Here is a 16,178-nt window from a genome sequence, read left to right on the forward strand (position 1 = left end):
TACGGTTTAATGAAACTATTCTTCACTACCAGAATCCTCAGAGCCAGATTCTTCGGTTTCTTCATCTTCGTATATATCATCTTCTCCGTCGGTTGACGAGTCATCCTTAACCGGCTCCCCCTTTTTTAGCGGGCAGTTCCTCTTATCATGGCCCCTTACGTGTTTTTCGCAGAAATTGCATTTCCTTCTCCGTTTTTTACTAATCTTGATTGCTTTCTCACCGGGACCAACTGTTCGTTTATGCTTTCCACATCCTTTGTTGCATATTTTCCGCGGGGCCGTGCAAGAAACCTCAGCCGGTTGTTTATGAAAAATTACATCCTCTATCACAACATCCTTTTTATTGATTGAATGATCGTACGGTATCTCGCTGAAAAGCTTATCTTTAATAGCTTGAATCTGGTCACTTGACTCTTGTAATTTCTCAATATTGCCATGCACCATATCTCTACACATGTTCACATTATCACAAATCCCGCGCCATAACACACCACTCCTACTTTGGTCGTCACATAACCTGTTGGTGCACTACATCTGTTGATTTCGTCTTAGATCGACTCTTTCATTGTAATGTATAGATTAGGGCGCGTTTTACGAGAAAACTGGAGAGTTTATGTGTTTTAGAGAGGAGGTCCGCTTATACGGACATAGGAGATCCGCTTTTGTGTCAGGTCCGCTTATACGGACATGGGAGGTCCGCTTATACGTCAGGTCCGCTTATACGGACATGTCCGTATAAGGGGACCTACTCACCTATATATACCACAAAAGAGGACCTCATTTGTAACTTTCCGGATTCCATACCGAGGTGCTGCCGGTGTGAGAACTGAATGTAAACGTTGTCAAATTAATCAGAAAAGTGATTTAAGAAGATATCTAGCTGTTTCTACGTCAGGTACTTGTTTTCCGTACCTATATCTGATCAAACTCCTCTGATTGACTCGTTCGGGTCAGAATCCGATCCTACAAGTGGTATCAGAGCTTCAGGAGGAGGAGTTCTACATAGATTTGCTGGATTTCATCACATATTCTTACTTCTACACCTTCTTTATTCGTCAGACCGAGATTTTACGGTCAAAATTGGATAAAAATTTCACAGATTGTGCGTTATAGGACATTGCCAAACCCTTGAAAGTTTCGGACCAAAATACGGACAAAAAATGGATAAAATGACCTTCGAATTGAGATCCGCTTTTACGGCATCATTTTAGGTCCGCTTTTAGATACGTTTTGAGGATAGGTCCGCTCCAAATTCACCTGGTCCGCACCAAGTTGTTTTCTGGTCCGCTCGAGAAGTTGTTTTCTGGTCCGCTCGAAAGGTTATAGTCTGGTCCGCTCGAAAGGTCCGCTCCAATTGTTTGTAGGTTCGCTCCAAGTGACATTTTCTAATAGTTCCGCTCCAAACAACACAGGTTCGCTCATAAAAACAAATCGTGGTTCGCTTTTGTGTCAGAGTTAATATTCAGGTCCGCTCATAAAACCAACACAGGTTCGCTCATAGGAATCAAAGAAAAGTGTGTTGAATTAAAGGTTGTCGGCCACTTTTTATTTTATTTGACGGTACATGAAGGCCCAATCAACATTGTCGACCCATGTGATATGCTTTTGGAATAGTGTTGCTGCCCATTAACAAGAGAATTAACAAAGGTCCAATCAGTGTCATTTAGCCCATGTGCTTGTGTCATTGTCAATAAGAACATTTTTGTTGGTCAGCTTAGTGATTTTTTCGGTCAAATAGTTGTTGACGGTCACTTCATTGTGTGGCCCTATCACAATTGATTCCTTTTATAATCAACCTACTAAACTTTACAACTTTAGTGGAAAGTTTTGGCCCTATCGGATTGTTACAACATAAATAAGTGTGAAGCCCAAGATATAGAATTGGCCAAATCATAAAGTTGTCAGTCTTCTTTATCAAATCATGATGTTTTTGGGTTTGTTAGCTGCCATATAGTTAATCGGCCCATGTTTCAGTTTTTGAAGCCCATGTGATCAAATTTGTCAGCTTAGTGATATTTGAGGCCCATTTGACAGTTAGTTGGAAATTATAAAAGTTGTCGGCTTTACCATTGTCAAGCCCACGTCAATTTCTCGACCCATCAAACAGTTTGTGTTGTGATTTGTAGCTCAGTTGGCATAAAATTCAAGTCATATCAGTTGGAAGTCGGGCAAGTTCGTTTGAAAGTCTATCAGTTCGTTCGTAGTGAATCTGGTCGTTTGAGTTTAATCCGGGCCACAGTAGTTCGCGTATTTTGACAAGTTAAATCTCAGTTCACATCAATTTCAGTCTGTACAGTTTGTCAACTTTCAGTCAGCACATAATATTCACCGGTTCGAATATCAGTTCGTTGTTGTTAATTGATAAGTTTTAAACTGATCGTGTTTTGTTTGTTTGTGCAACGTCAGGTAATTCGAGATCGTCAGGTGATATAGGTGTGAAACATGGATACCGAGTTTTACAACGCGTTTGCAACATCGTCGTCACCAGCTGCGATTGCTCAAGCCATGAATCTAGAAAACGAGACGGGAACCACCCAGAAACCCCCGAAATTGATGGGTATCGAAGAATACTACGGGTGGAAGGATAGATTTGAAAACTGGGTTCAAGCAAATCATCTTAGATCATGGGAATGTATCTTGAAGAAGTATGTGTTACCGAGAACGGAGGTGAATGTTATCAAACAGATATCCGAATTCACAGATCAAGAACGTGCAATGTACAGAGCGGAGAAAATGATGATCAGTTTATTGCAACAAGCGATTAAAGAAGATATATTCATTCTGTTAGAACACGACAAAACTGCTAAGTCGATATGGGATGCTCTTAAAGTCAAATTCGAGGGAGGTGAGAGTATGATTAAAAGCAAAAAGGCATTGCTTAAGAGAGAGTTTGATCTTTTTAGCAGCTTACCAGGAGAGGATACTAAGAAGCTGATTGAAAGATACTGTCACTTAGGGGCGATCATTGACAATGATTGGTGTTGATAAAAGTCGTGAAGAGTATGTGGATAAGTTGGCTGATGCGTTACCTCAGAAGGAGTGGGGAACGTATTTGATGATATTGAAAAACACGGGTGTTTATGACGGACTGACAATTGGACAATTTATCGAAAAATTAGAGGCTCATAATCTGGAACAGCAAAAGATCACCAGGATGAATAGTCCGAGTGGTCAACAAGATGTGAAAATGTACTATAGGGGTAGCATTTCAGCCACTGAGTCTGAGAGAAGTCCAAAAATTCAGACGACATTCAGTGCTGGTGATTCATCTGACAAAGCTGATCAGGGTTCAAACATTAGTAGTAGCGGGTTTTCATCATTTCCGAGTGTAAATCCTAAAGAGACAAATACAAGTTTTCAGTCTCAGAGTACAAAAACAGGAAATGGATATGTGATTCAATGCAATATAGCCCTCAACCTTCTAGAAGGTCAAAGCTTCTCTGAAGACACTGCAAAAGACCATATGGCACTTCTGGGTTCTGTTCTGTTATCCTATGAAGGTCTGGTTGCTGGTCGGATCGGAAATCCTATGCTCACCAAAGAGGATTACGATCAAATAGACGCCGAAGAGATGGAACTCATGGATATCAAATGGTGTCTTGCAAGTGTTCTTCGACGTGCTGAGAAGTTCAAAACCATCACCGGGAGAAATGACTTTCTTGATGCTCATGTATCTACTTTAGGTTTTGATAAATCTAAAGTTACTTGTTTTCGGTGCAGGGAGAAAGGCCATTTCAAGCGGGAGTACAAGGGAAGAGAAGCTAGCGGAGCACAGAATCCATTTGGGAAAGATGATTACTACCGTAAAGCTATCTATCAACAAGTTGGTCAATCTCAAGAACCACAGACGGCTCATGGGAGGAAGATTGAAGACCCCAAAAGAGCATGTTTGGTAGATTTCAGCTGGAGTGATTACATATCATCTGAAGGTAAAGCAGCACGCATAATCGATCAAGATGATGAGAAACTACCAGAAGGTTTTAGTTGGGATATGTTTGTGGATGAGAAGGGAGAGTTTAAAGCTTTCATTGCCAAGATCGTCCGAGAGCCAGATCTATTTGCCACCTGGATGAAGTCTATCGATGAAACTGTCAAATCGGTTGCTTCTGATGAAAGTTCTTATAGTTCTGATGAAAATACAGAAAGTGTTGATGAACTTTCAGAAAGATCTGGGGAGGTTTCAGAGAGTTCAGATGAGAGTATACAGAATGATGTTACTTCAGAAAAGGAAGTTGTATTTGATCAAACACCATCTGATTCTGGTGTATCAGATGCTGATTCTGAAAAATTTATAGAGTTTGATCAATCACCGGTTGACAAAAGCAGTGATGATGAAGAAGAAAAATATATAAATGTTGCTGAAACTCATCTTTCTCCTAAAAGTTTTCATGTTTATTTTGCAGATCGCATGGAGAAACTAAAGGAGAAAAGAGCTGCTAGAGAACAACAGAAAGAATCTGAAGATGATGTTCAGAATGTTGAAAGTGTTGCTGAAAAAATTACCGAGGTTGAGAAAGAAGAAGAAAAGGTGATCGGAGTAGAAAAGGTGATTGAAGTTGTGAAAACAATCGAGGTTGAGAAGATTGTTGAAGTCGTCAAGCCTTGTAAGAAGTGTTTGGAAGCCTGCAAGGAATGTGCAACAAAAGACGACATTATAGCTGCGTACGAGAAGAAGAAGGAGCAGTTACTGTTCAACCTCAATTATGTGAAAGAATCATACAATGTCTTGAACAAAACAGTAACGGGTTTCCAAACTACAAACTCAGAAAGAGAACAGGCACTGACAATGATGAATGCAACTTTGATGTCAAAACAAAAGGCGATCAATTTCTACATTGAAGAGAGTGCCAAATGGAAGCAAGAGTTGGAAACTGAAAAGATCGAAAATGAGAGAATTAGGCGGTTATTGTTAAGCTATTCTACTTCTGATTATCTCATTGATCGTGTTTACCCAACTGTTGCAGGATTGGAAGCTTTTCAAGATGAGAAGCCAAGGAAGAAGAAAGACTGTGGTAAGAAACCGACTGTTAACTATAATAAGTGTCCGCCTCCAATTTGGGATGGGTATTCTCCTAGGAAACCAAACGAGGAGCAACTTGAGAGAGCAGTCAATATAAAGTTAAAAACCGACACAACTGACATTTTACCAGAAAACATCGATGTCACGTTTACCTCGTCCGATACCGATCATGAGTCTGAGTTAATTAAAAAGGTGGTCGATGAGGTGTTGGATACTGATGAGGAGTCCGAGTCGAAATCTGAGTCTGGAGGGTCAAAGTCGTCAGTCAACAGTCAAAAATCGTCAGTTAAACGGTCTTACAGTATAGAATTTTTGTTATCAAAAGCAAATTTGGATGATGAAACATTTGAAGTTGCATACACTTTAAATGATTCGGACAAATTATAATATGACAAAGAATTTCCAATAAGAAGTGTTCGCTTTGACATGATCAAAAAGGTTTTCAAAATGACAGAAATCAATATTTCTGAAATAAAAGATTTAAATCTTACTAAAAAACCTAAAAAATACACTTCAAGAGTTCAACAACGTCTAAACAAGAAAAATGGTTACAATTCTGGTTCTGGTTTTCAAAAGAAACCTAACCAAAATCGTAGCTATAAAAAGAAAGGTTTAGGTTTTGTTCCACCAGAAAACCATAAAATGACAAAAATTCTAAAACAAAAACAGAATTTGTGTCAGGTGGAAGTTCAGATGAGGAATAGAAGAAACCATTCTGGAGACAGTCAAACCAAGAGTTTCTTGCTGAGCGAAAGAAGAATGGAACTGAAGTGTTTTATCAAAGGGAGACTCGTACCTGTTACAGATGCAATGAAACTGGTCACATTGCATGGAACTGTTCTGCAAATGCAAAAACAAAACAGGGAGTTTCTTAGAAACTAAAAGAAAAAGTTGTTGATGTTGAACCACCAACCGATAGACTTAAATGTTTTGAAAATTCTGAATATGAGGTTGGTGAGTGTTCGGAAAAGAATTTTTACAAAAAGAAAGAAAAAGACAACCAGGTGTGGGTTGTTAAAAAGGTTGATGTGAATGTCGGCGATGAATCTGGTTCCACAAAGCCAGAAGAGCCACAAATTGAGAAGAAAATTTTAGTGAATGATGAAGAATTTCCGTCACTAAAATTTGAGGAAGTTAAGAAGAAAATTGGAAAAACTGAGATTTCAAATCAGTTTTACAAAGAAAAAGATGATTTTGATGTCGAGAAAACATTCAACGGGAATGTTAAAAAGATTTTTGGGAAAATTTTGAGTGGGAGAGCAAAGGGGGTCAAAGATTTTTACGCCACGAAAAAGGCTACATACAACCCTACTGCTCAGGAGTTGAAATCCATCAAGTCTGAGAAGACTTGGATGGATGTTTGTTTTCCATAATAGTCTTAGGACTATGCCGGAGATCCCAAGTTTATATCGTGGATCAGGAATCGGCATCATTCTAGTGTTTGAAAATTTTGTTTGAAAGATTTTGAATAGTATTTGAATTTTACAGGTGAAAGGACTACGCCGGAGCTTCCAGGTTGGTAATTGAGAAGCAGGAATCGACATCTTTCTGAATAATTTGACAAGTCGTAAAGAGGTTTCTGTAGATGTCTCATTCCTACAGTAAAACCTACAAGTGGTATTTTTGATCTACAAGTGGTATTTGTGGTTATACCTTGAAGAATTTACATTTACAAGTGGTACAGTGATTCTGAACTGCAAATGATAAATCAGGGACATTAAGTTGTACTTGATTTATAGTTCATATGAGATTGATAAACAAGATGATGAACCATATCCCCATGTTTCACAAGTGGTAAACTTAAAAAGTGGAAAACACAAACTCATTTTCCGGAAAAATCATTTTGATTAAAACAAACTTAAGTGTTTTGAAATCTAAATGAGAAAATGGTTTGTGATAGGGGGAGTTCTGATTGTTTATACCCAGTGAATGGCGATTTGATGTGATTCAATGTCAGTTGTCAAGTTTCTGTACAGTTTTGTTTTACTTTTCATGTTTCTAGTAGGTCAAGAGTCTAGTTATTTTCAAATTTCCTTTGAAATGTGTTTGTATTTTAGGGGGAGTAGGGAAATTTCAGAAAATCCAAAAACATTAGAAAATGTGAAAAAGCCAAAAAACATGATAAAATTCAAAAATGAGTTTCGTTGTGAAAAGAGGAAATGATAGTACGTCAGTAGGCTGTCACAACATGCTAAAGAAATGTAAAGATAAAATGTGATAAACAATCTCACTGAGGATATGCCAGTAGGTTTTTACACATTTAGTAAATTGTGACGAGATATAAACTAAATTTCAAACTTGCTTGTTCTGTGGGTTAACACAAACTTGGATATATAGGTAACCCCTGAAATCTTGTTTGATAGGTCCCTTATTCTGAGATACTAGGTCTTTATGCTCAGTGATATCTGGGGTATTATCCTGGGACTTCTGCTGTATGGAAGTACTGACCTAGTCCCCAGATAATGCTTTCCGCAAATGCTTGAAACATAGCATCGCCCTCAGCAAGCTGATGAAACAATAAAATTGATAGTCGCTGCTGTTGTAATAAAAAGATCCTCTAAAGGGGACACACCAAAAGTCGAGCCGTCATCTCTCTACTGAACGGAAGTTCTGACCTGAGCTCTCACGGTTTCGCATTTAACCCCTGAACAGATATCATCTGTGGTATACTCACCTGTAAGACTGAATACGGGACAATTAATCTCACGGATCTGGATACGGGAGTATATTCAAGTAGTGAGACACACGAATAAGTCAGTATCTAAGACATTAATATCGTATCTCGGATCAATTGAACTTTGTGTGAAAATTTCAGTGGACCGATATACTGACAATCTAGGTGAATTGTTTTGAACTGAAAATGCAATCAAGCTTAACGGTGTTAGTGACATGTCTCATAAACTGATATGATCCTCTTACACGAACTCACAAAAATATTGTCTGTAAATATTTTCTTTACTGCATTACAGGTTTCTTTATTTCAAAATCCAAAAATATTTTCAGTGTGTTTTAGCATAAATTTTTGAAAAAGTCAAAAAGATTTTCGATAATTGATGTTGAATATCTGATTTTCAAAATTCCAAGTGCTAAACATGATGAGCAATATTTGAGGAGGAGTGTTTGTGTGAAATTAAATGTTTTCATAATCTAACCTTTCAAGTGGTTCATCAAAATCTGTGTTTGTTTTGAAGGAGAGTCTGAATTGGTGCAGGGTTATATGTTTGAAATATATATGTGAAAGAAATTTACTTTGAGGTAGAGCTTTTGCAGGATAAGATGAGAAGCTGTTAGATGGACTGTCAGACAACGATCCTGAAGATGTTACTGAAGAACAAAGGAATACCAGTAAATCGAGAGGGGGAGTCTGAAGATAGAGAGAAAGAAAAGCCCAGAGACTGATCAAGACTGTAGATGTGAAGACACAGCATTGTTGTGACTCGATAGTCGACTCCATCAACATCTGAGGGGGAGTCTGTTGGTGCACTACATCTGTTGATTTCGTCTTAGATCGAGTCTTTCATTGTAATGTATAGATTAGGGCGCGTTTTACGAGAAAACTGGAGAGTTTATGTGTTTTAGAGAGGAGGTCCGCTTATACGGACATAGGAGATCCGCTTTTGTGTCATGTCCGCTTATACGGACATGGGAGGTCCGCTTATACGTCAGGTCCGCTTATACGGACATGTCCGTATAAGGGGACCTACTCACCTATATATACCACAAAAGAGGACCTCATTTGTAACTTTCCGGATTCCATACCGAGGTGCTTCCGGTGTGAGAACTGAATGTAAACGTTGTCAAATTAATCAGAAAAGTGATTTAAGAAGATATCTAGCTGTTTCTACGTCAGGTACTTGTTTTCCGCACCTGTATCTGATCAAACTCCTCTGATTGACTCGTTCGGGTCAGAATCCGATCCTACATAACCTATTCTCCAGGAAGTGTACACTAGCTGGGATAGCATCTCTACACCATCTCGGATGTATGTATCTGGCTGGAATCTGAAAAATGTTGTGATGCCTGAATACGCAAAACACGTGTCGGCAAAGATACCCAACCCGGGTAAAACCCATGCATACACATGAAACTGTAAGATCACTTTTGTTGAAAGTTACCTACAATATTAACAAAGACAATTAAAATTTGTTCAATAGAAACAAAGTTGTGAAGATTGTAAGAACTGTAGACACTAAAAGTGTAACTAACCTTAAACTCATTCACAATTTCTTTGGTGTGATCTTGATGAGCAACAAGATACGTATTAACTCCATCAACCATTCCTCTTTCGGCAACATAACACAAACTGTTAGACTTGTCAATCTCCTTTTGAACTTCCCAAAATAACATGCGTGTATATACTTCATTGGCATGACGCTCTATCGGAAACGATGTTTTGTATCGCTCGTGATTGGTTGTATCTGTCTCATAAGACAGTTTACGTTGTTTGTTACGTATCTTGTCCACCGATGTATCATAGCAAAGCATGAACTGCACCAACGTATTATGGGGACTAGAATTTGCTTTAAACATATGATTAGCACTTTCGCATCGAGAAGTGGTCTTCATAAGGCAACACATAGGTATATCACGAAAATAACATGGAATCCACTGTTCCCTTATAGCGTACATTTCATTCATCCAAGCATGATCTTCCAAACCATACTCAGTCATGAGTAAATTCCATCTCTTTTCAAACCTGTGGGGTTCTACGTAAACATTCCACACTAGTTTGTGGATCTGTTTCTTTAACTCAGCATTCGTTTCATCACTGCCCTTTATCTACACATAGGATATAGGATAAGTCATTGCATTAGGATCGTAATAAATACACCCGTCAAACAACATACATAACTGTACATATGTGTATATCAGAAAAGTCAGCTATTTTTTAAACATATACATGACACATACATAACCTATACCCATACACGTATTTAAAATCCATTTTCCATACCTTAGCTGGAATTTTGTTGGTGATGTGCCACATACATAGTCTGTGTACAGACTTATCAAAAACATTGTTCACGGCTTGCTTCATGGCGCAATCTTGATCGGTTAATATGATAAGAGGTTGTTTTCCACCGTGCGCTTCTAAAAACTTTTGTAAAAGCCATGAGTATGACTCGATGGTTTCATTGTGAATCGATCCAGCCCCGAATATTGTACACTTCTTATGATGATCAACCCCGGTAAAGGGGACAAATATCATATCGTACCTAAAAAAAAGATTCATAAATGTAGTGTTTACATTAAAGACGTAGAAAAAAGCCAGATACTAAATGCAAAAAATATTTTAAAATCATTACATGTTTGTGTGATACGTTGCATCGAATGCCACTACATCGCCAAAAGCCTGATAATTTGTTTTTGAAACTCCATCACACCAAAACATCAACTGAAGTTCCTTTTCAACAATATGTGTATTAAACGTGTAATTTTGCTTGTTTTCCACACGTTCATTGAATTTGTCAACGACCATTTGTGCATCTCTGTCGCCAATGAATTCTCGGATATCTCTTCCAAAGTTCTTAAACTCGTTAGTCGTTCCACGAACATTTTGGTGACCTCCCTTTAAAACAACGTATATATTGTGTGCTTTCGTCGGACCAATGTTAGCATTGCGACAATCAGTAATAAACTGTTTAGCCGCAAAGTCTAGCTTCCTTTTCTTGCGTGATAAATCTAAGTTCTCAGGTGCTGTTAGACAATGGTTGTGTTGTTCAACAAATTTGTAAACCACATAATCCGTAGATCTTTTTACTCTCCTAATTTTAACACATGCCTTACAATCTGTAGCTTTTATACTACGACATCGTTTCGGAGAACTAGTATTACCCGCTTCCTGGTCTTTGGGCTTATTAGCTCTAGAACACAAATGTACCGGAGTTTGAATACTCCTTTAGCTTTATCTCTCTTTGACGTACCCAAACGGGTCGAAAAACCAGCCCTCTCTGCATAATGCTCATACATACCAACTGCTTCATCAATAGTTCGGAATCTAGCTCCTTCATACGGTTTTAAATCAGGAGGAACATTTGGTGTCCAATACTTTGTGCCATTAGGACTATGATATACATTGCTAGCAATAGACTCTAAAATTTCAAACAAGGAATAAACGTCAGCAAAAACAAGCAGCATACACCACTGATTTCTTATGAATAGTTCTGTCCTAGAATAATACCTTGCTGCTCAATAGATGCTACCAACACATGATCTTGTACTGCTCGTTGGATACTCAGATGAGTTACCAAATCAGCTGGTCCGTCGGGCTACTCGTTTGCATCTGTAATAACAGTACCCTCAGTCAAAAGTTTAAATTCATAAGTATTGTTAAAAAAAATACACAACAAAAAAAATATGAATACTACATATACGTAACTTCAATTCAGCGACACACATACAGTAACTTGTATAAACAAATGTTTAAAACTTATACCTTGATGATTATCTGCTTCTGGTTCAGCACTCTGAGGTATTAACAACTTGGCAGCAACATTGGGCTGATCGATCGTCTCTGACATATGGGTACCCTCTATCGAAAAAAATAAAACTTAAATGTTTGTTAAACGAATCAATAGACTATACAGTCATGTATTAAAATTACAACGACATTGGATACAGAATTGTATAAACAAATGTTTTAATATTATACCTTCATGACGATCTACTGCTTGATCATTACTCCGAGGAACTAACAAATTGGCTCGAACATCAAGATGATCGTTCGTATCTGTCGAAAACTATAAATCTTAGGGTTTATAGAAACTAAACCAAACAACACACAGCTATGTAATCTATTATCCGACACTTGAATCAAACTTGTATACACAGATTTCTAAAGAATATACCATGATGTTGTTCTCCCGGTCGTTGAGCGGTCTCATGAATTAGCAAATTCGCAGAAATAATATTCTGATCGGTCGAATGTGTCATGATTGCTGAATTGCCTGTTGATATTCTGAAGAACGAATACGAATTGAATGATGGTGATGAAGAACGAACAGGAAGAGTTTGCGCAGATTATGATCGATACAAATTTGAAATTGGCCATCATGTTGAATCATGGGTGGTTTTATCAATAACTGCCATGAATAATTTAAAAAAGAAAATTATATATAAAATTAAAGATGTTAAAAGACGATCTTATCCTTATGTTAGATTTAAGAAGATCTATGGCCAAGATTTGTTCGTTTTGTTCATTACTTATGAAGGGTTCACATAAGAAGCTAAACCTATATATATATATATATATATATAGGGGATGGTTCAAATGAAAACCACTTTTATTGTGAAAACTCGAAAACTAACTAAAAAAGCCTAAAAAAACCTAAAAAAACATACAATTTTTTTTTTACAATTTTTTTAAGAAAAATCGCAACTTTTTATATATGGAAAAAAATTTTCAAAAAAAAAAAAAAAGTTTTGGTTGTACTGCACATGTGCACTAATACGGAAAGCCTAAACCACTTAACCCACCCCCTACCGACACCCCCCAAAAACCAAAACCCCCCACCCCCCCCCCAAAAACCTAAATTCACCCTCCCACAAAAAGCCTAACCGCCCCCCCCCCAACCTAAACCCCCCACCCCCCACCCTCCCGAAAACCTAAAACTAAACCCTAAACATAAACCCGAAAAAAACGTAACCCCCCCACCCCCAAAAACCTAAACCCCCCTCCCCCCCCCCACACCCAAAAACCTAATCCTAATCTTAAACCTCCAAAAAAACTAACCCTAAAAGCTAAACTAGACTCAAAAAGCTAATTTTAAGCGTGTAATGCACATTGTAGTACATGTTATATTGCACATGTGCACTAGTATAATAATAGTATTGAAAACAAGACGACACCATAAATCTTTTTTTATGTCATAAAAAATATGCTCGAATATACTTGAATGAAAGATAAGAAAATTTGTGATCTTATGGTGCCATTTTTGTTTTAAAATGATAACGTATGGAGAAATGGGAAATGTCTGAAAAGTTATATATTTGTTGTTCCAATTTTACCCCTCCTTCATTGAAAGTCTTCCCCCCTCCTTTTTAGTGGGTTTTAGTTAGTTGTCTAGTTTTCACAATAACTAGTGGTTTTCATTTGAACCTTCCCCTACATATATATATATATATATATATATATATATATATATATATATATATATATATATATATATATATATATATATATATATATATATATATATATATATATATATATATATATATATATATATATATATATATATATATATATATATATATATATATAATTGCGCTAAAATAAGAACCACCTCGAGTTGTAAGAACCGCGAGAACTTTTTGATCCGGACCGAGGTGGACCAAATTTTTTTTCATAAACGTAGATGCATGTATTATAAACACATTTGTAAAAAAAAATTCAAAAAAAAATGTCATGTGTGTAGTTTTGAGCACCACAAGTTTGTGTTTACGGTACCCGTAAATTTTCCGGTTAGATTTACGGTACCCGTAAACACAAACTTGTGGTGCTCAAAACTACACACACGACATTTTTTTTTTGAATTTTTTTTACAAATGTGTTTATAATACAAGCAATTACGTTTTTGAAAAAAAAATTTGGTTCACCTCACCCCGCACGGTGTAGTTCTCACGGTTCTTACAACTCGAGGTGGTTCTCATTTTAGCGGTCCCCTATATATATATATATATATATATATATATGTGGGAGGGTTTAAATGAGAACGTTAAACATCGCGAGAACCGTGCGAATGAAAAAATCACGAGAACTTGGTCAAAAATAATTCAAATTCAAAATTTCTTTTTACACTTATCATTGTTATTCGAATACAATGTTAGAAATTAAATTTACACGTTTAAATTTGTGTGAATTAGTAAATAACGAAAATTTACACATGTGTAAGTTTGTCATTTACACATGTGTAAATTTGTTTTATTTACACATGTGTAAAAAATTGTTGTAAGAGTGATTTTGAGAGGAGAAATGAATTATTTGATGTTGTGAATTCTTTTTTGATGTTGTATTTTAATTAGAATGAGGTTAGTATTAAAAAAAATTAGGTTTTGATTGGTTTTCTCATTCGTTCTCACGGTTCTCACAATAAGTAGCGTTTCAAGATAACTAACCCTCTCCTATATATATATAGGGGAGGGTTTAAATGAGAACGCTAAATATTGTGAGAACCGTGAGAACAAATGAAAAAATCGCGAGAACTTCATCAAAAACAATTCAAATTCAAAATTTTTTTCTACACTTATCATTATTATTCGAATACAATGTTATAAATTGAATTTACACGTTTAAATTTACGTGAATTCGTAAATAAAGAAAATTTACACATATGTAAATTTGCCATTTACACATGTGTAAATCTGTTATATTTACACATGTGTAAAAAATCTAAAAAGAGTGATTTTGAAAGGAGAAATGAATTATTTGATGTTGTAATTATTTTTTTGATATTGTATCTTAATTACAATGAGGTTTGTATTAAAAAAATAGTTTTGATTGTTTTTTTCGTTCGTTCTCACGGTTCTCGCAATATTTAGCGTTCTCAAGATAACCCTCCCCTATATATATATATATATATATATGACAAAGATCCGTTAGGAACCACCCTTTATTGCGAGAACCGCGAGAACCAATGTGAACACAACCAAAAATACCTAAAAATAGCTAAAAAACACACAAAAATTTTTTTAATACTTTTTATAAAAAAATCGCTACTTTTAGTAACAAAAAAAATTTAACATTTTTTTTTTAAAAAAAAATTTTGGCTACTAAAAGTTGCGATTTTAACTTAAAAAATATTGAAAAAAAAATTAGATTTTTTTTAGATTTTTTAGGTTTTTTTGGGGTTTAGTTTTTAGAATTTTAGCTTGGGGGGGGGGTTAGGTTTTTGGGGGGTGGAGGGGGGGGGGGTTGGGCGGGTTTAGGTTTTTTGGGTTGGGGGTTAGGTTTTTTTTAACTATTTTAGGTTGTGTTCACATTGGTTCTCGCGGTTCTCGCAATAAAGGTGGTTCTTGCATGAACCTTACCATATATATATATATATATATATATATATATATATATATATAGGTACGGGATCAGGAGAAAACGTCCTAAAGTGTAAGAACGGTGAGAACGGATTCTGGCGTAACACGTGTCACGCGACATAATGAAGGGCGGAGGGGCTTTTTTGTCCTTTTATATTTTTTAAACGTGTCCCACATCACCTCTCCATTTTTTGGCGTTTATCAAATACGCGGCGTTTTTATTGGTTTTTTAGATCAGGAGCATAGTAAATATTTTGGAGTTTTAACTGTGTATGGCTTTGGTTGTTGTGCCAAGTAGGATGCAGGCCTGTAATGTAAAAAACATTACAGGCCTGTAATGTAAAAAACATCAGTAATTTTCTTGATGTTTATTTTTTTTCTATCAATTGTTGTGTCATGTAGGATACAGGCCTATAAACCAACAGGCAATTATGACGTTTTGAAAAGATAAACAAATTTAATTTTCCATGTAGTGGCTTTTAATATAATAAATGTTTGGCAATAATGTTACCGACTCTTCATTTTACTGTTTCCAATTACTGTTTCGTTCAGTTTCATCTGTTAATTAGTGTTTCTTTTTCCAGTAATACTTTGTTTGGCATTTTTTGGCGTTTTATATAGCAACAATGTGTTTTGCTAGCATCCGTTCTCACAGTTTTCATACTAGTGGTGTTTGTAGTTTTTGGCATTTTATACTCAATTTTTTATTAGTAGAGAATTAGATAATAAACAACAGAGAATTAGATAACAAACAATAGAAAATGAAAAAAAATTAAAATTCTAATCTAATTTCTCATCCAAATATTCACTGTCATCAGCCTCCTCTACTTTAACTTTTTTGGCGTTTTGAACCTGTTTTGAATACCTTATCTAAATCCTTATTTTCCTACATAATGCCCGTCTTTAGAAGATGCTAATTTTTAGTGGCATCCTGTATTGTTGTTTGATATATACTTGTTTGGTGATACGTTGAAGATCAACGCCTGCTCGAATGTATTATCCCTTCATGCCATCCATATATCCATCAAGAACAAAGTGACATGATGACATATCAGTAGTCTCTTTTTCATGAATATTTGTCCATCTCATTCAACAAAAGCTTATAGAGATACCCACCTCGGAGAAGAAT

General features: G+C 36.2%; 1 protein-coding gene across 1 annotated transcript; it reads right to left on the reverse strand.

Moving 5' to 3' along the window:
- Positions 1 to 15: 15 nt before the first annotated feature.
- On the reverse strand, positions 16 to 11,953 carry LOC110901046 (protein FAR1-RELATED SEQUENCE 5-like). The gene is made up of 9 exons (XM_022147902.1): positions 11,869 to 11,953; positions 11,673 to 11,750; positions 11,457 to 11,552; positions 10,902 to 11,112; positions 10,342 to 10,785; positions 9,975 to 10,236; positions 9,227 to 9,799; positions 9,074 to 9,135; positions 16 to 448 (listed from the first exon to the last, which is right to left on the reverse strand). Exons 1-9 carry the CDS (start codon positions 11,951 to 11,953, stop codon positions 16 to 18), a joined length of 2,244 nt encoding a protein of 747 aa, XP_022003594.1.
- Positions 11,954 to 16,178: the final 4,225 nt, after the last annotated feature.

The sequence above is a fragment of the Helianthus annuus genome, chromosome 13 (genome assembly GCF_002127325.2).
Source record: "Helianthus annuus cultivar XRQ/B chromosome 13, HanXRQr2.0-SUNRISE, whole genome shotgun sequence".
In the NCBI taxonomy this organism is placed as follows: Eukaryota; Viridiplantae; Streptophyta; class Magnoliopsida; order Asterales; family Asteraceae; genus Helianthus; species Helianthus annuus.